Source organism: Anopheles coustani, chromosome X (genome assembly GCF_943734705.1).
Source record: "Anopheles coustani chromosome X, idAnoCousDA_361_x.2, whole genome shotgun sequence".
NCBI lineage: Eukaryota > Metazoa > Arthropoda > Insecta > Diptera > Culicidae > Anopheles > Anopheles coustani.
Window position 1 is genome coordinate 5,743,457 of NC_071290.1, and position 22,582 is coordinate 5,766,038.

General features: G+C 44.7%; 2 protein-coding genes across 2 annotated transcripts; one reads left to right on the forward strand and one right to left on the reverse strand.

The window, feature by feature from the left end:
* Positions 1-437: 437 nt before the first annotated feature.
* LOC131269192 (carbonic anhydrase 1) lies at positions 438-6,240 on the reverse strand. Its single transcript, XM_058271528.1, has 3 exons — positions 6,180-6,240; positions 4,181-4,258; positions 438-1,472 (listed from the first exon to the last, which is right to left on the reverse strand). Exons 1-3 carry the CDS (start codon positions 6,208-6,210, stop codon positions 655-657), a joined length of 927 nt encoding a protein of 308 aa, XP_058127511.1. The 5' UTR covers positions 6,211-6,240; the 3' UTR covers positions 438-654.
* Positions 6,241-7,947: 1,707 nt separating this feature from the next.
* On the forward strand, positions 7,948-15,404 carry LOC131269671 (fragile X messenger ribonucleoprotein 1 homolog). The gene is made up of 13 exons (XM_058272153.1): positions 7,948-8,085; positions 8,999-9,051; positions 9,228-9,375; positions 9,478-9,641; positions 9,712-9,877; positions 9,943-10,013; positions 11,579-11,726; positions 11,824-11,973; positions 12,047-12,178; positions 12,254-12,473; positions 12,553-13,143; positions 13,206-13,274; positions 13,842-15,404. Exons 1-13 carry the CDS (start codon positions 8,035-8,037, stop codon positions 14,411-14,413), a joined length of 2,535 nt encoding a protein of 844 aa, XP_058128136.1. The 5' UTR covers positions 7,948-8,034; the 3' UTR covers positions 14,414-15,404.
* The last annotated feature ends 7,178 nt before the right edge of the window (positions 15,405-22,582 follow it).

The window sequence follows — 22,582 nt, forward strand, 5'->3', positions numbered from 1 at the left end:
GAAACTACGTAATATAACAGTATAACTTCATACGTATAACACTTCGTAAGCGTTTGAAATACGATGTTAAAAAAACCGTTGTAAAGTAAGAACGGAAAAAGCGATCGGTTGGGGATTTTTAAAACTAGAGGCTCCGTGTGCTTCAAACATAAATGATCAACTTCCCCTTAAGAGAATGAGAATAAACGAGTCGCTAGTTTAAGAATAGCTAGATCAGCAACTTGTTACCTTTCGTTCATCATTTGTACTAATTCTTCAGTTCTTTATCTTTTGAATGTGAGAAGAATTTTTTGAATGTGAGAAGGCATATTTGAGTCGCAGTAGAACCTACTTTGATGTTAACTTTTCGGATTGAATCAGAGGAGCATGCAGGGTTCAAGCGAGAAACGAAAGAAAAACTGACTTTACCGCATACGGCTTCTCAGTAACACAGCATCAACGGATGCAGCTTCAAATGTGCTTTATTTTCAAAATGCAGTACGGCTAAGCAGTTTTAAACATCATCACTATTCTATACCTACTATGGCGCGATTTACAGTCCACTAATGTAGCGTTTATTATCTCTCTTGTTTAATCTAATAGCGATTTATATTGCTTTTGAGTTTCTAGGTGATTGTACAGGTGTTTGTTTGCTTTCTACTTTGTTGAAGAACTCTAGTGTATGAAGGCTTTGGCGCATAGCGTCACCAGTGTTAGCAGAGCAAGCAGACTGGGCCGGAGTAGGGTAGCCTGGCCCCGGCTCAGCTGGTCCCACTCGGTGGCGTACACCAGCGCACGTGCATTCAGCGGCTGCAGCGAGCGGAAGTTGTTCAACAGCTGCTGCCCGCTCTGGTCGTGAATGTCCTTGAATTTCTCGACCTGCTCGAGCGACACGCCGATGCTCTCCGGGAACACCGTCCACAAGACCGCCTCGGCGCACGCCGGTGTTGTCAGCGAGCCCTCGTACCGGAAGTAGGTGGTAAGGTTCTTGGGGAGCAGATTGTACGGCGACAGCTTGCCCTTCAGCGGCGCACCCTTGCCGACCTCCATGCGGACGTCCGCGACGGTGTCCAGGATGACGCCGATGTGCATGTTCGGCTGGGCGGTCACGTGAAACAGGATGCCGAGCACGGCCACACCGTTCCGGGCTGTGGCGGCGTCGTTGAGCGTCGGGTAGCGGGCGTCGTGGTGCACCATGTGCAGCTCCAGCCCGTACCGGACGCCGGCGATCGTGTGCTCCGATCCCCAGTGGAAATGCATCTGATCGAGGACGAAGCGACCGGGCAGGCCGCCGCCCTGCAAACTCACCGCCGGATCCGCATTGTTCACCTGCACCGAGTGGCCGGTGTTGACGAGCTGCGGCTGCTTGATCGGCAGCTTGTAGTTGTTGAACAGGAACGGCGCAAACTCGCCCCGCACCGCAGCCGCCTGCGTCAGATCAATCGGTGACTGACGCCGACCGTTGTCGCACTGGCCGCCCCACGTTTCCGGTTCTGCAAAAAGGGAAAGACAACACCCTGATTAGCACGGCCCACCTCCTACGCATGCATTTTAAAATATAATCCGTACGGTACGTGTCGGCATCGACGTGCGCTTGCGATTACTTTTTTTTTATCGGCGGAGGAGCAGACATTTTTTCAAACATCGCACTCCACTGTCGCAGGAAGTGTGTTAACACAAACAATCAAAACTAGCCTTAACAACACTTAAAGTAAATTTACTTTTTTGTCGTCTAACATGGAAACGGAAGTTTGATAAAAAAAACCAAATTAAGCATAATCCTCACGATAATGGTACGGAAAGTGGAGAATAGTTCCAGAAGACAAAAGAAAATAGAAAACCCACCCACAAAATGACCGCTGTTCGATGCGAGCTGTAAAGTAGTCGAGTGAGAACTCGTGGCATTACTTTGTGAATCAATTTGTCTGCGAAACAACCTTGTGTCTTGTGTGAATTGCATAACCTATCGTTGCCATTATACTCACAACGCTGCACATTTTTGGTCAGTGCGTTTTGCCTTTTCCATATTTCCACTTTTCGCTTCGTTTTGGGTTATTTAGTCTTGTTCCACAACCGAAAATAGAGACAAACGGTTCCGTGTGTCCGCATCGTGGCACGTCAGGTGTCGGTAACAATAAAACTCAACCAGCGGTGGCAGAAGATCAAACCCGGTCTGACGTGCGAGGGTGCGAAGCATGCGGGAAAACAGGTCCTCCTGTTCGATGCATCGCCCTCGCGGCGCGCGGGAAAAGTTTCGTAATTTTTCCGAAAAAAGCGATAGCATCCGGTTTTTTTTTTTTTCTGCGCGTCACCAACCTGCTGACGCCTGTTGCCAGCGTTCGTCGTTTCATTTTTTCAATCCCCACGTATTCGCCTTGCAGATCGACTCATCCCGGGGTTCCCGGCGGTTGGTGTCGGCGGTATAAAAATAGCACGCGATTTGATGGTTCGACCTGTCCGACCGGGGAAGACAGCAAGAGACCTTTCCGGTCAGCGCGATAGCGGCCCATCAATGGGCTGACAGACGGCCGGAGGGGAGGGGGGGATGATGGTAATTAGCCTCTTAAGGCGGTGCAGCGGTCCGCACTATCGCGAGCTGCAGTCGAGAACTTCCGCGACCAGCGCATCCATGATACTGCCGGTGCATAAGCCCTACCGCGGTCATTGATCTGGATCGCTGTTGAGACGCACCTCACACCCAGGGCTCGGAGGGGGCTCGGGCAAGCACGCACGATAAGCTGACCATCGCCTGCGCGGGCTGGAGGGCCACCACCGGCACCGTCGCCAATGGCGAGTGTAAACAGCGTGATAAGTTTACCGAACAATTTTAATTTGACACGACCTTCCCGCTCATTATCAGGGTCCGCGGGCGGTTTATCAACGGCTGGCGACCCACTCGAACCCGAGCCCGAGCTACCGAGCTCGTAAAATATGATTTATGGTAATATTGTTTTAAAATCACGGCAATAACAATTCGAAAATAGCACCAAATTGTTGCCGTGCTAATTGATTCGATTGGAAGTGCTCCGGGGGGGGAAGGGGAGGTCAAACGCTATAATTGTAGTGACCCGGTGCGGCAACCCCTAAGAAGAAATTGATTTGTCAAATGTCTCATTGAGGATGCATAATGCCGGAAACGATTGCACAAATGCTGATTCATGGTATTGGTTGTCATAGGAATGCATAGAACACGCCATTGGAGCTTGACATTGGGTACGAAAGCTGGTGCTACATGCATTCTTCCTTGAATCCATAGAATGTCCTAGATTACAGCATTTTGAATTCTTTGCAAAAACTGGATATGCGTATGTCCCGGAGCATAGCTTAAGAACTCTTTATAGCGAGTAAAAAAACCTGGAATGTATAGAATGTCCTGGATGTCCGGCTTTAGAAGCCTTTACAACGAGTACAAAAACTGGAACCTATAGGAAGTCGTGATTTACAGCTTTTAGAACTCTTTACAGCGAGTAAAAAAACCTGGAATGTATAGAATATCCTGGATGTCCGGCTTTAGAAGCCTTTACAACGAGTACAAAAACTGGAACCTATAGGAAGTCGTGATTTACAGTTTTTAGAACTCTTTACAGCGAGTAGAAAAACCTGGAATCTATAGAATGTCCTGGAATACAGTTTTTAGAACCCTTTAGACGGCAGTACAAAAACGGACCTCGAAACGAGCGATGTACAGTGGACATCAGCAAACTTTCTAGAACCATGCTGGGGGCGCACCTAGGCCGGGTCCAGAAGTGCGAAGTTGTAATCGGACTCGGCTATCTCCGCCAACTAGAACACAAATCGGCCAAATTGAGGCCCGGAATGGCACGCGAGTGGCTTTGGCTTACGACACCGATTGCCACTAAGTGGGCTCATTTGGCCCTCGGTCCGCGGGGTTGGCAGCTGGCCGGATTCAATCATCGACTCGTGCATCGGCTACTCGTGCAATTGCATACGAAATAACACTGTCCCCCCCGTGTACCATTCCCCAACCTTTGAGCTCTATCCGTCCTGGTCGGAGAGGTAGTATCGGAAAGCGGATATTACCGGTCCATTCCGAGAAAAGAGCGTAGGGGTGGGGGAGGATTGCTACCTGCCTGCTATATAGATATTACTTATCGTTAGCTCCGCATTATGATACTTCGGTACCTCTTTCGTACTCAAGCGACCACGCGCCATATCGATGGAAGCTTATTCTGCTACTCACCGTTTATGATGCCGTTCGATCCGGGCGTAGGATAATGCCACTCATCATCAGGTCGCGTATCGACGATCAGGGAGAAAGCTGAAATTAGTCAATTAAATAAGAGGAGTTAGCTAATTCGTTTTCCTTTTATTGGTTCGATTGGATCGGCGATTTTGAAATCTGATGGAATAAAGGTAAGTGCTATAAATAGTTTTGGTTCTTAGAACCTCAGTTGACTGACGTTTGATCTACCATAGTCCTTTTTCTGTCGATGGTAGTCTGTTGGGCCAGAATAGGTCTGCTCATAGTTCGCTAGAAGGCACGCACCTGTTTCCGGACCCGAGCAATCAGCGTCCATTAGCATATTTTGGACTAGCATCCCTCATTGCTTCTAATAGAGAGCACACCCGGATGAAGCTTAATATTCTACCGTGCGGCGGATCTTGTTTTGGGATGAACTGGGCAGGGAAGTCTGGTAGGAGGAAGCGATTAGCCGAACTTATGCCGGGCGGATTTGGGCGCAAGTTGCCGGCACGCTCCCCGACCTTACGGAGATTTAATTCAATTGGTTCAAGTGACGGCGAAATCACCGCCACAATGCCAATAGGTGTGGTGGATGTAAAAAGCGAGTAAAATTAACTCTAGCAGACATGTCTGCAGCTGTTGCGGACGCACCGGGAACCAAATTGATTGACAGGTTGTCCAAATAGTCCGCGAGTGGCTGCTGCAGCCAGATACTCCGGAGGGATCCTCCGCCCTGCAGTTCGGAGTCGCAATTACCCGGTTTCGTTACCGGAACACCTCGTTAATGACCGTTGTTTATTGCAGGGATTAATTTGTCATCCTGAAATAATAAACAGTCATCGGATGTAGGTCTATTTTTACACAACCCCTCCGCGCGGATCGACTTATCGGGGCTCCACTCGAATGGCCGGTGATGATAAGCACATTCGGGTCATGGTTTATCCAGTACCTGACCGCGCCTGAAGCCCCGGCCAAAACGAAACAAAATAACCAGGAAGAGGCGCGTGTCCAATACGCCCTGTTATCAATTTCCATAAGCCAATCCATCACTATTGAGCTGACACCAATTAGTTGGGCGAATTCTTCAACAACACCGGTCAGGTGATTTATTCGATCAGTTCCCTGAAGATGATGCATTGGGCGCAGAAGGTGGGCGCACTCACTATCGAGGAGTATATCGCAACGAGCTGATAATTTCGTTGACGTATAATAATTAGATATTTGTATATGGTTGCGGATCTGAACAACCCTATTCATCTTCTTTTTATCGCTAGCCCTTACCAATTATTATCGCTACCTTAAGTGTTGCTTCCTGTACTGTTTCTAGCGAACGAATGCGATTCAGGGACGTATTGACGCAGGGCTGATAACTTAATTAATATTATTATTATTATTATTGCAAGAAATTGTGATGTGCGAAATGCTTCTTTTAACAGCGGAATTAAATTACTGAGAATACATTTTAAGGCGAAGAATCCCTTAATAGCTGTCCTCGAAATCTAGTCATTCAAATATTCAAACTCGCAGCATCGCTGGAAGTAGTAAACTACCCTGTCTCATGTATGTAAGGATACTTAATTTTTTAAAATTAAACCAAACTAATTTTCAAGCAAAATATGTTTTAATTGAGATGCTCATATTTAAAAAGGGGAAAAATGTATTTAAAAAAAAAAATCGTAAAAATCTCTCTTTCGTTTTAAAAAAACGGGAATCAACAACGAACACGTTGACCACTTTTTGTGTTTAAAAGTGTGTAGGCCGAATTTAGATGAATTTAAATTAATATCCTTTTCGAGCCACGCTTTAATTTTCGTAATATTACTGGCGCACTTTAGATAGAATAGAACAAAGCTAACTTTTGTTTTCTTGAACGATTTTTTCTAAACGATAGTTACACGTGGTTGAAAATGACGATATTGATTGAAGAAATGATTTTTGTGTGATGGAAGCTTTCAAAAGCCCACTTTGCTATTTTTAAATTATTTGTTGAACTCACCGATGAGTTGAGCAACGATGAACAAATTCATGATCACTTCAATTTAAAATAAACACTGCACGAAAGACTTCTTTATTTTTAAATTAAAGCTACTCGGTGAACACAGCCAATGGAGTGTAAAGGGATCGCTAGGGTCTGCTGGACAGCTTTGGAGTCCTTTCGGAGCACGTTCAGCTTTTCACGCGCACCGTACACGACCGAATGCCAGCTCCTTGGCCAGCCGATGGCTTTTAATGTGCCACCGTAGGGTGCCTTGACCAACGGACGATAACGCTTTGCTCCGTGAAAAAGCGACCACTACCTTTGCTTGCGGAAAGTCGATTAGAGACTGCAAACCTTTTCACGCAATCTCACGTTCATGCTCACTCACGGTCCCGTGCGGGCTGCTAAGTATTTGAGCTCAATTTTGCGCCATTGTGTGAACAGCCAGCCGTCGTGTGTATTCCTGTGCATGTATGGTCACCCGCCATACACATAATGGATTCGAAAGGAGAATCTTGACTGATCCTATTTTAGATAATGTTATGCGACGGCATAACAGCGCGGCATCGCAGCATAATGCTTATCAAGCGTCACGTCCTCATCGATTTGATATCAAACCTATCGCACTTCTCTTGGTTATTCTTTCGCCCTCTGCAGCATCCTCAAGCGCTTTTAAAAACAACCCTATCTTATCATGACATACTTTCTCATTCATCTGATCTGAAAATAATAAATCCTTGACAGGCGATATAAAACAATAACTTACACAAAGGTTGTTTTTGATTTTTTTTTATTGTTTTTGCTAGTAAAGTATTACATAAATTATGAGTGGAAATTTCGGAAATGTGATCATATGAATAAACCTAAGATAGGCATATTTGTGATAAATAATGTACAGCGCAATACATTTTACATATGAAATTTTGAAATATTCTTCAACAACCATTATCGCAATATTAAGACTGAAAGACGAGCAATGATCGGTGAATGATGGTCCAACGATGAAAGTGAATAAGTTGTAAAACCTGCGTTATTCCGTTAAATAGTATCCTTTTTAAAAATCGCATCTACTAGCGCTTGCTTTCAAATGCGACTTGTATGCAACAAACAGAACGCAAGGCAGTAGAGGTGGACGAATCGAAGGAGAATCGGTTCCCGGATAGCGTTTGAGAAATGGGGTTTAACCATTTCTATATAAAGTTGAGGGTATTATTATAAAAATGAAAAAACCAAGTTGTTGAGTGTGCATAACATAATACTAAATGTAGATGTAGGCTTAGTTGTATTGAGCTTATGTGTTTCAAAAGCAGTAAACAGCAGACGAAGGGGAAAGAGTCATGTTGAGTGTTTAAATCGGCATTCGACTCTTCTACTGTACATATATTATTGGATCGCATGGTAGAAGAATACTAGGCTTCCTATATGCTGTTGTAAATTATTAACGAGCGATTTTAGATGCCGCGACGACCGGGCCTCTTTAAACCAGGACCCTACAGTGGATCTAGCTCACTAGTTCCGGTTCCGCATTTGACAATGGTTCCGCATTAATATGGTCTGAGAATGACAACTTTACTGCTTTTAAATGATACAATTACAGTTGAAGGAGTTGGGAACATTTTATTCGGAAGTAATTTAATTGCACTAGACAAACTTAATCAAGGTTTGTGTACGATTTCTAGGTGCAATGTCTTGTAGATGGGAGCGGAACGAACCCCCGGCATGGGTTCGGGAGCGGAACTGTCGGCACCACAAATGCCCAGTCAAACATCGGTAGTCGTCACGCGCTGAGCGACTGAAAACCCGGAGCGCGTGAGCCGAAGAATCGCCGTCGTAGAAAGAGGGAAAATTTATATTCACAGTATATAAATCCAAAATGGACGAACTAGCGGTCGAAGTTTGCGGTGACAATGGTGCCCACTATAAGGTGAATATTGTGCGCGCAGCAGCCGAACGGCGGGCCGTTTTTATGTAACGCTTGCGATTTGCCCCAGCGAGCGTCTTTCGCTCGCAGAAAAATGTGGTTAAGGAAAATTCTCCACGGTTGCGTTTTGATGCACCGAGTGTGTTTCTCGTTCGATGCCATTTAAAATACACATTCGCCGCATACCATCTGACGCGAAGTATTCTTACGGGAAACCATTTTGTAATGCAGCGGCGAACGGTTTTTGTAAAAGGGCTTGTGTACTGTTGGTAGTGGTATTCCGGCTGCTGCTGCTGCTGCTGGTGCTGGTCGGGAAGATGGTGCTCGTACATGACGGCATAGCCGATGACACTGCGAACCGGCGGCCGCGAAGGGACAATAACCTCTGGCTTGTCCTGGAAACCGGGCAGCGAGCGCAAGGAGATGGGTGTATGCTACGGTTTCTGCCGGTGCTCGATTACCATTATCTTGCGGTTCTCGTAGTACTTTCTTACGTTTAATGAGGTTTCCTTTCCCTCAGCTGGACCACAACGCAAACCATGCAGTGTGCGTGTTATTTTTTCTTCCACTCCCTCCCTAGCCAATGAACTGTCAATAATTTTTCCGATACATTCTGCCGAAAAAGGGAATTTCCAGTATCGTTTACATCCTGTGGCCAGCCTCTTTTGCCTTGCAAGGTTTTGCAATAAAACACGCACTTGCAGCCACATACACACACATACATGCCGGGTTCGCTTCCTTATTTACTGGCCCTTCCTTTGTGAAAGATGTTTCGGTTTGACAAAGATCAGTAACTTATAATTAGCAATATGACATTGCTACCATAATGGTACCAGGCATAAAGGGAGAGGTCAATAAGATCCTGGGCAAAACTGTAAGCTGTTGCTAAACATTTTGTTCGTATCGCTCGCCGTAGGGTATCGTCACCGACGTGTTCGACGATGGAGTCATGGTGGAGTTCGAAAACGAGTGAGTATTTCCAGTTGTTTGGTGCTACGCAACACCAGCGGCACCGGGCCCCCGTGCCTGCGTGCGTGCGTGTGTGTGCATCCTTCTCATGCGCAACGCAGCAGGCGTGCGTGTCCCGTCGTGTTCCGGTGCCCTCCAAAATCACTAATCGGGCTATCTGGCGTTCCAAATTGCAGCTGGCAGGAGGAGTCCAAGTTCCATTTCAACCAAGTGCGGCTACCACCGAGCGAGAGCTTCGACATCTACGTCGAGCGGATGGAGGTGGAGGTGTTCTCCCGGTCCCACGAAAACGAAGCGTGCGGGTGGTGGCGGGCGGTGATTAAGGTAAGAAACGCTTTACAACAAACAGGCATTTCGGGTAACCCTGCAATCAGCGGATCAGCATCTAGCAACCGAACACCCAAACGCCTCTATCAAACTTCCCAGATGATGAAGGGAGAGTTCCTCGTCGTGGAATACCTGGGCTGGGATCACAGCTACACGGAGATCGTGCACACGGACCGCATCCGTGCGATTAATCCCAATCCACCAATCAATGAGAAAACCTTCCACCGGTTCGAGATCGAGGTGCCGGAGGATGTGCGAGAATAGTGAGTGTTTAAAGCGGTCCCGAACCACCCGGGAGTGTGGTAGGATATTGATGTGTTCTCGTCGTTCTAGCGCTAAAATTGACGGTGTTCACAAGGAGTTCCAAAAGACCATTCAGGCGGCCGTCTGTCGGTACGTACCCGAACGTGGTGTATTACGGGTAATCTCGCGATCGGAAGGGACGCAGCGCCGGGCCACCATGATCCAGGAAATGTACTTTCGAAATCTGAATCAAAAGGTACTGTAAATTGGCACCAAATCGTATGTTTCCAGCTAATCGTATTTTACTTCGTTTCGACACAGGTCATGCTACTCAAACGCACCGAGGAGGCAGCGAGACAATTAGAGTCTACCAAATTGCAGAATTCAGGCGGGTAAGTATTGGCGCCTTCGATTGTGTGAGCGCGTCAATTTAGCTTCAACGCATCTATTCTAATTGATAATCTTTACTCTTCCTCACCAACCGAACGTCTATCGCGTAACCATTGTCTTAGCAACCACTTATTTTTCTAAAACAACAATTTATCACTGTTGCAAGCAAGTATGAGCAGGATAGGTTTTTGGAAGATGTCTTTCTAAATTGGTACAATTTCAAAAAATCAAAAATACCCGCAAGGCAAGGTGTGTTGAGAATCTATTTGCATTAAATGGTACAACGGTACCGCATGCAACATCGGAAAGGTTATTTCATAATACTAAACTCCTCAGAAACTTATCGAAACTGTTAGTTACACGAATCGTTTTACATTGGACAGAATCAAACTAAAAACTGAAACTGAAGCACTGTGAAATGCAGCTTCATCAGTTTGTTTATTTTCTTTGCTGGTTTTGTTTTGCTTTTGCAATACTCTATTTGACAAATTTTATGTTTCTGCTACATACGATCGGCCATGTGCGATCTCCTCCGATTAGTTAAAAGATTTGCCAATACCATTAAATGCGCGAGTGCTTTCGACATTTACCTATCGTATTCCATCCGTCTGTTTTTCCAGAAATTTTAATAACAATCAGAGAATATCTGCTTTCATTGGACAATCTGTAAATGAAAGGTAAACACGATCAACTAGTTGTGTTCGGTAATGAGTAAATGAATGGCCTTGGTGTTATTTATTTGTTTTGTTCTTCCTTTTAAACCCACACAATGCGGTACATACGGAAACTCTTGCAAAGCGAGTAGTGTGGCGTAGGTTCATTAGTTTCAGTTTACGCTTATCCTGTCTTAATATTTGTTGCCAAGCTTATTTGTATATTTTACAGTTTTGCAAGCTCCACAAGTTTGACAGTCCCTTCCAGTCAAACAATGACGGTCATGCATATCTTCGTTCGTACATAAAAATAAATCCTTTGATGAATCCTTTGAAGTATGAACGAATTTTGACGCAAGGCGTTTCGTTTTTTGTTTTATCAGATCGTTAAAGAAAACCTTTGTTAGAACGGTGCTAACATGGCAATAAGTACGTTTAGAGTGGAATGCTTTCGTAGGAAATATTCAGCAGAATTGTTGTTTTTGCCTACTAACATTCAGTTCATTCGATCGTAGCATTGAAAAGAGTTACTTCTCACCGTTTTATGTGTTCGAACGGACACTAAATGCGTCTTACTCTATGATTTGGAACGAAAATGGATGCACTTTCTCTGCTATATGATAGTTTCTACGATACGCCATCATTATAAGAAACTCTAATAAAATCAGTTCTGTAACTTTTGAAGCAGACGCGTGCCATGCCTTCTTGTTTAGACTGTTTCTTATGTTGATTGTATTAGCAGTAGTTCCTTTTGTGCACTTTTGCTTTTAAAAAGTTATATGTCAAAACTAGATTGCAGTGTTTTCTTTTCGGTTTCCAATGTGCACTTGCGATACGTCTTTGCGATACTCCTGTGTTGAGCACGTGCGGCAATTATAATAGTTGTCTTTTTATCTCTCACGCTGATTATGCAGATTTTCGGACGAATTCAAGGTGCGAGAAGATTTGATCGGGCTCGCCATCGGCGCGCACGGCGGAAACATCCAGGCGGCGCGTAAACTTGACGGTGTGCTGAACATCGAGCTCGAGGAAAACAGCTGTACCTTTAAAATTTCCGGCGATGTAAGACTCGTCAATGGACGGCCCACTGTCCGGGTGCCGTTCGGGTTTTGCGGGCTGCCCCTTAATGATCTCTGGTACTTATCCCTTCTCCCAACAGTCCAGCGAAGCGGTGAAAAAGGCGCGCGCGATGCTAGAGTACAGTGAGGAGTCGTTGCAGGTTCCACGGAACTTGGTAGGGAAGGTTATCGGCAAGAACGGTCGCATCATACAGGAGATCGTAGACAAGAGTGGTGTCGTGCGCGTGAAGGTGGGAAGCATTAGCCAAAATGCAACGGTAACGTGTATCGCCTGTTCACCAATGTATCCGTTTGCTTTGACAGATTGAAGGCGACAACGAACCAGAACCGAGCATACCGCGGGAAGAAGGCCAGGTACCGTTTGTGTTCGTCGGTACCGTCGAATCCATAGCGAATGCCAAAGTGTTGCTGGAGTATCATTTAGTGCACTTGAAGGTAAGCATTACCTTCCCCTTCGTTGAAACATTGACATTTAATATCCCTTTCCCCGCATTTCTCTTTGCTGCGCAGGAAGTAGAACTATTACGCCAGGAAAAGCTTGAAATAGACCAACAGCTGCGCGCCATCCAGGGTTCCAGTATGGGCTCGATGCAGAGCTTCTCGATGAACCGGCGAATGGATCGAACGTACAACAGCAACAACGACTCGGACGCCGGATCTCGATCGAATCGCGGAGGAATGCGTGGCCGTGGCGGGAGGGGCGGTCGTGGAACCAACCAGCGATACTCCGGTAAGCTCTCCCCACTGTCCAAAACATTCCAGGGTGTTCGTACTATGTCATTTTATTGTGTTTTTTTTTTATCCCTTAGCTCGTCGTGGCAACGAGAATGAGGAAGACTTTGGTGTAAGAGCCGACGGACGGGATCAGCGTGGTGGAGGCAGCAGCTATATGGACACGCGCAACAACCGCACCACCCGAGGTTACAGCGAAAAACGAGCCGGTCCTGGTGGTGGTACGGGCTCTAGCGTAGTTGCACCGTTGCCCGGGAACGGTAGCACCACTGTTCCTCCGGCTGCAGGCACAGCTGTCAGCGGAAGCGCGGGCGGCAACAGTGGCGCCAAGCGGAACGAACGCAGCGAACGTCACGACCGAAACGAGCGTCACGAACGCGGCGAGCGCCATGACCGCACCGATAGAACCGAACGGAACGAACGCAGCAAAATGCAATCGCATCCGCCAGCGAGCAATCAGCAGCTAGCGCCGACGGCTTCGACACATCCGCAGACGCAGCCCCCCGCACAACCGACTAACGCGGCCAGCGCTACGGCTGGCCAGGAAGCGAGTGCTGCCGGTAATCGGGATAAGGCACGGGATGCGCGCAACGTGCCGAACGATGTTAACGCACCGTGGGACAGCTGGGGCGACGAGGCCTGGGAGCGAAGCGGAAACGCGGAACGTGGTGAGTCATACGGTGGGTGGCAACGTGCGGAACTAAAATATGTTTTTCCCTTTGCCACACAGAAAGCAACTCTTCCAACGACGGCGCACAGCAACGGACCCGGCGACGATCGAAAAATCCATCTCATAAAGGTATGCATACATTCCTTACCACGCCAATGCAAACCAAATGTTCGCTACAATAAACATTGACAATTTAATACGGAGAGGGTTGGGTTTGGGAAGATTAAGCGAAACAAGCGAACATTTGCAAACAACCGTTGTTCATTCTGTGAATGTCCGATCAACTCACGTAGAGTTGGTTTGGCATTTGAATTAATCAATATTACACACTTAGAATACATTTTCTACAATGTATTTGAACATGCTTAGAAATATGTTAGGCGATATGGATTATAAAATGTATGGATTTATGAAAGGTATAAATATAATGTACCACTCCTTGTGTTTGGGTGGGGGGACCATTGTTTTGCTTTTAAATTCCAAACAAGCTCATGAAGGATTTGTAAAGGATGGCCGTACCATACTAACGCTTATCAGAAAACATTATTTTGGTGAAACAATAATAACCACTACTTATTGGATTCGTTTTCAACGCTCATTGTGTCGTCTACCGTAGTAGTTTTCGTTCCTTCCTTAGAAATAAGATAATCGGTGATGAACACTAAAACGTTCCACTTGTTTGTAATGTAAAAACAGCAAATGGAAACGCACCGTCATCGAAGAACAACTCAAACAACACTGTAAACTCCTCCGGAGCCCAGCATGAGAGTGTAACCAACAATGGACCGAATAGCAAGCAGCCGCAGGTGGCACCGCCACACGCACAGCCAAACATGAATCATCCACCGGTGGCCAACAGTAGTGCGACCGCCAACGGTACCAGTGCAAGCGCGACTGGAACTGGAGCGTCCGGAACTACTCCGGCGGTGGCAGCAAATGCGTCTTCCTCCGCCAAGGGACCGCGCGAATCTAGCGCGCGCCATCGCGGTGGTCGCGGTGGTGTAGGTGCGGGCGGCAGCGGCGGTGGAGGAGGCAAGCATAAGCAAGCGCAGCAGCAGTCCCATCCCCATCCCACCCAGGCGCATCATCAGTCACAGGCGCCGCAAAGCCAACCGGCAGCCGGCGGTGGCGGCGGTGTCGGGGCGAGCTCGAAAATGAACGCTGCTGGCGGCGGAAGTTCTGCCACCGGAAGTGCACCGGCTGCGTCGGTGGTGGTGGTGGAGAAGGCGGCGGGCGGCAAGGATGCGCTGCTGAATGGGTCCGCCTAGACAAAGGGCGCTAGTTGGACTGCCATTTCCAATTCTGCCTGGCCGGACTCGGATAGCGGAGCGAGGAGGAGGAGGTATATGCTTGTACAAACCAAACCGGAACAGAAACATACCGCAATCTAATACACTGCTACCGCCAGCAACTCCAGCAGAAAGTAGCGGCGCGCCAGATGCATACAAGGGCAGTAGGGTAGGGTAGGGTATAGATGATAATGGTACACGTGTGCGTGGTAGCAGCTTGATTCTACAACGTTAAATTCGTTTTCCCTCCCCATGGCGAACCATGCAAGGTACGGGCGCATTCGACGTCGGCCGTACTTCCAAACGACTGGCGCGTTAAAAGGGCGTAACTCATCCACTAGCTGCATATATGCTCTTTATCAAGCATTCGTTCGATCGAGCAATGCGATCAAATAGGATTATTGGAAGCTGGAAGCTGGACCATTTCTACGTTTAAAACAGATCATTATGCACCTTCGCAAACCGAAGCAAACGCACTTCATCATAACGTTCGTTTATTGTAGATCGCGAGCGGGGGAGCAATTCAAACGTTTCCCGCGCAGCGCGCTTTGATCGCCCTTTCTAAAAACAGGAATGGGTTTTGAGTGATTTTTTCTTGTTCGTCGTCATCGCTAAATCATGTGCAACAAAGTATGTAATAGTTTTTCTAAGTGTAAGTGAAAATAATGTTTACAGGGTTAGACTGCCGGGCCACTGTTTTCTCGAGCAGATTTACTCAATAATTTGCCAACTCAATGCATAACGAACGGCCCAACCCTCTCTTTTGCTTTTCCGACCGACGGTCTATTGCATATTGCCGTGCAAACCGATGTCGACATTTTAAAAACGCGGTTTTCGCAGTTGAAACGCTCCTAGTTAAAGCAATTCGTTAAGGTTTTGCGCGCAGAAACAGGTTTATATGAGCGAAGGTGAACATTCATCGTGAGATCATTATTAGTTGTAACCCAACCCTGTGCTGCTTCGTATTGGATATTCCTTCAAAGTAAAATGGCAGTGTGGATAACACTGCGAGTAACGTAAGTTTCTCCTTCTTATTCTTCTTCTTTGATGTACTGGCCGTCTTCGATCGTGTCGGTCGATTAGGGGGGCTTAGTTGGGTCCGGAAGTACGCACGCACGCAACTCTCTTTTAGGTTGGTTCAATCGTTTGCTGATGCTGTGAAATTTGTCATTCTATTCCTTAATGTCTCGATATAATCGCAGTATTTGCTAAGCAAACGACCGTGGGCTCAGCGAACGCTGCGCAAACGTGGCGCCTTAGACTAGGTTGATAACTAATAAACAATACAAGAATATGAAACAAACCTCGAAACGAAGCATCTGGAGCGCACTACCTGTCTACGCACGGTGCTGCCTAAATCGAACAAAAAATGCGTCAATTTTGTGTCATCCTCATTGTAGACATACTTTCATGAACCGTTTTCATTCCATTGCCCATTCGATGTTTGTTTTGTTTTCGAAATATTTTAAGTTGTGTACTATGTGTGTGTGTGTAGCGCTCAGCCCGAGCCGGAGCATCGTGCAGGTATAGGAACGGACAAACATGTGTCTAACAGAAGGTGAACCCCGATTCGCGGTTCAGATACGAAACGCTTCCTCATTCGCAAACCTGAACAAACCCAAGATGCATTTTACACTTTGCAAATGACCGAGCTGCAAGCATATAACTCCGTTGCGCTCTCCGCGCGAGGGGAAATCGAAACGATCTACTACTACTAAGAACAATGCAGAGAAGGTTAGGAATGGGCGAAGAAAGACTACACGTAAGGCAACGACGTTCCAACAAGTATTTATTTCTGTTCGTGTACGAGACATCAGACGAAAAACAAATTTAGTTCCAAACTACGCTATCGCTGTACACGCTGGGTTATCACTGGTGTATAATATTATGAAACTAAAAAAAAACAAAGTTATGTCGTTAGTTCTGCACTACTTCCTTAAACATAATGAAAGGCGATGCGCATATTTGGGATAAAACAACAGATCGAGAAAACACGAGAAGAACGGGTGGTAAAAATCATGCGTGTTTTTGTCAACCGAAAACAGCTGAAGTTTCGTCGCTGTCAGATCATTTCTATCGAAGAAATAAATCTCAATTTGCCACCTTGGAAAAACACACAGCTTTATTTTTAAAGAAACTAACATGCGGTTACTTCAAGCGTCGTTCAAGTTCAATTGAGTCTAATTTCTAAGTTTTACAAACAAATGCAAAGCAAACATCTGATTCACTAAAAATTTGTGGAAACGCCTTTTCTTGGTAGAAAGGCCTTGTCATCGATAATTTTAAATCAGTGTGTAGTTAAAATAAAAGAATTCGAGTACAAAATGCAATAAGTTTGCGTGTGTTCTGGTCCGCAGTCTCGCGATATTTTGTTTCAATTACAAATTTCATAACTGTTTCCATCCGTTCTTTCTTGCCAGAATATTGCGAATTGCGATAACAAGTGTCGGTATTGGTTACTTAATTTGTTTTAATCGATCGTGTTTCAAATGACAAGTGTATCTGTAGTAACCTGTAGCCTAACATTTACTTTCGTTGAGACGACGTATAGAACAAGAACATGTAACTCGAGTCTACTTGAATATTATTTATGTTCGTAATCTTTTGTATTTTCTTTACTTGACTGCTTTGTTCAACTGTATGCTCTCCATCAAATTGGGTTTGCATTTCTGATGAGTGGATACATTTCTAACCGAATGCACAACCATTTTCTCCAAACGTCTAAACTGTAGTGTGAATGAAGTGAATGTATCTGTTTAGATGTGCAAATACTATGAGTCTAACGCTTTCCCAATACCTCAGCCACGTTACTGGGGAAGTTTTCATTTGTGTTGCTCTCGAATCTGACACCATCGGCGAAAACAAAAACGTGTTTCGTGTTTTGCCTTCCGTGGAGACTTTTTTCGTCACTCAACTTTGCAACCTAAGACACTGAGCGGAACATTAATAACACACTTATTGCAGGGTACATACATGGAACTAGCTTCAGGAGCCAATGTTACAGTAAACAGTGAATAACACGTACTAGGAACCTAACTAACAGAATATAAAGCCGGGTTCGTACCGGAGAGCGAACAACTGATAGTGATGTTATTTAACCGATAGATTCATTAAGAAATTTAAGAACAAAAATCCACATCCGGCTGCACACATACCGTGCGAAGGAGTCCGCGGCGGAGAAGTATAAAAATAAAGAAAAATGAATATTGCCTTCAAATAAGAGCAACGGTAGCTTTTCACTGTTCCACTTTCACTCGTCTTTTCCACCTCTTTTCTGTCTAATAAAGTCACTAATATTTTTAATGGTCTTATGCTTATTTGCTTTTAACGGGCGACGAATTACATTTTGTCATTTTCACGACCTCTATGCGTAAGCGGGGTATGGGAAAGATAGTACGCTACCGATGACAATTTGCGCTCGTCTATATCCCTCGAAGCTCATTATTATGATAATAATATGCTAGTAGTTGAACACAGTTTGATACTAGATCGAAAACGGTTGACCTATGAAATAATAATAACACTTATCTTTTTTCATTTCAAACAAAAATTAAAATAAAGCTATTTATGTGGAGTAACTTGTAAAATAAACGATCAAGTTTTCTTTAACTGCAATACTTGATACATCAAAACATTTGAAGACGGCTTTAAAAGAAGCTGAAAATTTGAAAAAAATATAGATAAAACAAAACTGAAAACTGTATAAAAGTAATAATGAAGGACTAGGCTAGTTATAATTCGTATAAATAATGATTTATATTTGTCTATTCCTGAGAGGGTAAACGGTGAACCGAGCAGTTTCAGATGGAGAGTGGTGAGCGTGGAGGATTTCCTTTTTACAATAATTGATCCGTATCGAAACGATGGGATAGTAACTTATCTTATCTTCTGAGAACACACTTACTGCACTCGGGTAATAGGAGAAAAGACAATCAGCGTCAGTTTACCACTCGGTGGCGTTTCGATTAGAACGTCTTCACTCTGGCACACCTGACAAGATGATGTTTCGAGTACCAATGGCGGCATGCTGCTGGATTTTCTTATCACTGTGGGAACTACCCGGCGCCAGGCAGGCACTCCTCGAGCGGCGGCACTTCAGCCTTGGAGCGCACGAACCAGGTATGTATTCCGAACGCCGGGAGACAGAGTGCTTTTCTACATTCTACATCATTTCTGTTGTAGGTGAACGAGTCGTACAGATTGCCGATGCTACCGCGAGCTGGTACGAGGGGCACCTGGTGGACCTTTACATCCAGTATCCGACCGAAGGTGGCGACGTGGAGCGAACGCGCCTGTCCTGCATTGAAGTGGTCATCGTTTATACGCCGTCATCGGTTCATGGTGAATCTGGCGAGGGGCTGGTTGGCCCACGGGTGCACCTCTTATCGGGTGGACCGGGGGAATCGTTCGCCGCCGTTTCCATCCAGACGCCGGAAGTTACCTTTTTCAACCACAGCACCATATTCTACGGCGTCCGCTGATACGGTGGTGAAGACGAATACAGGTGACGAATGTGATAACCAGTGATCCCACGCGAAAAAACAGAAAAGAAAGCCAGGACACAGAACAGAACATACACGGTGGCAGTTTTGTTTAAAACACACCTGTTGTGTGATTTTTGTTTTTTTTTTTTTTGTTTGTTTATTGTTAGGCCTTAATAAAGCAGATATCTTCACTTCCAGAGTAGCTACGATTTTGGAATTACCGGTGTTACGGCTGGTTATGTCCTCCGCTTTAACAGCACTTCCAAACATTAAATTTACGTTGTAGCGATTAGTGGATAGATTGAAAAAGTGTGTCGTAATGCAGCGAACGACTTTTTTTTTTTTTGTATTCCTGGTTTATGCTAATCGTTACCGTTACCTTTCTCTAGAGTGGTTTCTAAATGGTAAAATGGGGTGAGGGGGGGCCTAACCCAACGAACGTGTTTCACTAGTGGATGTTTGAGTGTGCGTTTGTATATATATTGTTGATAAGAATTGAAAAACAAAAATCTTAAAGAACCAGCGCATCTGGCTCGACTTCACTGTAGAGACATATCCACACAAAGGTTGAGATCACTGTTGCAAGTCAGAGTCTTTCTCAGAAGATCCTCGATTGCGTTTCTTAAGAAAATTTAATTTAAAAAATAAGAATAAAGATGACAGGCGAAAGTATAAAACGCTTTTAACTCCTTTGGTGGATTCCGTGGAGTTGTTTTTTTTTTCATTTTAGCGGTAGGAAAGGTACCAAACAAGACGAAATTAGATGATTCACTCTATTTAGTACGATTCTGCTGCAATGCTTACCGAAGCGAGTGTTATAAATGTGTATTAATGGAGCCTGTTGGGCCTCAAACCTGTGCGTTCTACAAAAAACGATTAAATGCGTGCATAGCCCCAAAGGCAATGATGTGTTTATGCATGCGTGAGTGTGTGTGTGTGTGTTTGGTGTATGGGGTGTACTTCCTTTAGGGTTTCTAGTCACAATAGAATTAATGATTGTATAGTATGCAGTTAGACGCTCTCGTAGGCAGACAAGCCGCGCTGACCGTGTGCTGTGATGAGGAATTCAAACCAGTCTTAGTATATATAGGTACATCACACCGTAGCACAGGGGAAAAATGGCCGCCTCCCCTCCGGCAGGATGGCACAGGTGTTTTTTTTTTTAATCTTTTGTTTTTTTGTTTTGGGAGTTCGCAGAGTAGAGCGCCTTATACGGCGCAGCTCACAGACAGAAGCGACAACGAAGCGGCCGTTAACTGACTCAAATGCCACCATACGAGGACGGCCACTTTATCTCACTCAGCGTGCCGGACCCTACTCACGCTTGTAACGGCTTTGTAATTCGTTTAATTCGATAAGTTCCCTAACTGACCGTGCAACAACCACAAATCGCTAGCTCGCTGCCTGCCCGAGCTGCGTTCAGTTGAAGTTGCAGTCTTGTCTTTCCTTCAGCGCCCAACGTTTACCCTTTTCCGCCCTACCGGCTGCATCTTCCTCTGCCAATTCTTTATCAACCACCACCCCCTCCCGCCCCATCCCATCCATTCATCTCACTACCCGCTCCCGACGTGTCTTTCGTTGGTTACAAAATAAACGGCTTTACAGTCTCCTGTTTGCATTCCGAATTTCAAACACCTTGGACGCATGTTTTACTTCTTTGTTTTATTCATGCTTTGAAATGATTGTTGTATATCAGCCTATACGGGATTAGTTTTGCAGCATTAAGATTACGCACACCCATTAAAAAGCCGTTTTTTTCTGGTTGGTTGTATTTTGTGAAATATTTCATATAGCTTTTTCAACGTTTCCAAACTTCTCCCATTCTCTTGAACTATGTTTATTTAACGCAGCCATGTTTAGTTTTTCTTTGTATAACAGAACGTATGAGTATCTTCATTGTAGATGGTATTTTGCTTTGCTTAACTTGCTGAATTGTTGTACACAGTAAACCTTATTCCCATGCATCTGTTTCTTTGCGTTGTATGAACTTTTGTGTTTTCCTCTTAAATTTCTCATTGTTGTTTGATATTGTTTCGTGTGGATTTCGATGGACACTTGCATAGCTTTTGTTTTCGTTTAATGTGCGCTAGTAACCTCACCAACTCTGTAGTGTTTGTGTGTTCAATACGATTTTGTGTTTGTTTTTTTTTTGTTTTTGTTTGTAAGTTTGTTAAATCTGCCTCCGTTTCTCCCTTTCTGTTGACTATTTTGTTCTGGTAAGTTTCGCTATTAGATGGGTTGGATTACGTCTGTTTTTTTGTTTTTCCCCTGATGTTGCATCTTACATGTTTAGTTCCTTTTTTTTGTTAGTTTTTGTATCTGTTGGTTTTACTTCTCTCCAAGGTGAAGGTGTTTTGTTACCGCTGCGGCTTACCATACTAACCGTACCGTGTGCATGCCCTCTCCCGCATGGCTTGGAGGGATTACGCACATTTAGATTATAATAGACAACTTGCATGCCCTTTTTATCCGCCCTATACCACCCTTAAGCCGAAAATGAATGAATGCTGTTCGCATTAAATACTATTATGTTGCTTGCTTTGGTATTTGGTGTTTGTTTGTTATTTTATTTTCATCGCCTTCCACTCGTTTCAATCTTTTTTCCATTATCGCGCTTAGTTGTTTGTTTTTCAAACTTGAAATCAGACCCTAAAACATGCTCAATAACAATGTTCGCCCATTTACGCTCACTCTTCTCGTTAACTCTTTTCAACATGATGCATGACAATGGAAGTAACGAGAACTTATCTGTATTCAGTTTGACGGTATGAAAATAAATTGAAACTAAAAAGACCTTAAGCTGGCCGTTCCATGAGCATTAAGCGCATGTTTAGCTATGAAATTTTATCATAGAGCTGTCGTTGTTATGCATCATACAACAAAGCATAGGGTAAAAAGATTTCTCTTGTGCTGCATCAAAACAAAGATGTACAATAAAAATTCTTCACATTTTCCACTGCCTGCGCTTTCCCCAACCCATTTTCAACTCCTACAAATATTGCTTCGTTCATGTGCCGCCATAGCTTTCGGTTAGAATATTATTATCCAATTGTCTTGTCTCACTCCTTCGCGGGATGCAGGCCTCGTCGTCCCGGGCCCTTTACAAAAATGCATCGGTGTAAAACCAATGCACAAACCCAAGGTCCCGAGAGGGGAGGCCATCCTTAGCTTAATTAGTGTGTCTCTTGTAGATACGTGTCTGTGTGTGTGTGTGTGTATCTGTGTATGCGTGTGTGTTGTTACTTGCTTCTTTTCTGTTAATATATTTACTCCATTTCCGATTTCACATGCTCCTTCGCGCTAACATTGATTGCTTCATGTTATCTTTGTTTTTATTCATTTCGTTTCAGTAATATTAAGATAAAATGGGTTTTCCGATTGCGTAATTTCATCCTCTAATATTGCTAATAACAGTAGATTAGATCCGTTTTTTAGTGGTAGTATCAAATATTCATAACAGGTTTTTTTCGTCTCTTCTTTTAAACTGTGTAAACCAGTGTAAACCTTTTTTTTACAGTGCATCATCTCCGTGACGCATACTAGCGACGCGTTTTATCCTTCGTAACAAAGTCTGTTCATCCTTTTTTTCGGAGTAGTTCTGGGTTAGTGGTTGGGTTATCATGTGTTAGTGTTTGCGTATCCGTCCAGTGTTTCGTTCCATCAT

Bases quoted from the DNA above. Each gene is read 5' to 3' on its own strand.
- LOC131269192 (XM_058271528.1), bottom strand. From the start codon at position 6,210: ATGAATTTGTTCATCGTTGCTCAACTCATCG. The intron at 4,259-6,179 runs GTGAGTTCAACA...GACTAATTTCAG, and splicing joins CATCGTTGCTCAACTCATCG to CTTTCTCCCTGATCGTCGAT. The intron at 1,473-4,180 runs GTGAGTAGCAGA...CCCTTTTTGCAG, and splicing joins ATCGAACGGCATCATAAACG to AACCGGAAACGTGGGGCGGC.
- LOC131269671 (XM_058272153.1), top strand. From the start codon at position 8,035: ATGGACGAACTAGCGGTCGAAGTTTGCGGTGACAATGGTGCCCACTAT. The intron at 9,052-9,227 runs GTGAGTATTTCC...TCCAAATTGCAG, and splicing joins ATGGTGGAGTTCGAAAACGA to CTGGCAGGAGGAGTCCAAGT. The intron at 12,179-12,253 runs GTAAGCATTACC...TTTGCTGCGCAG, and splicing joins ATCATTTAGTGCACTTGAAG to GAAGTAGAACTATTACGCCA.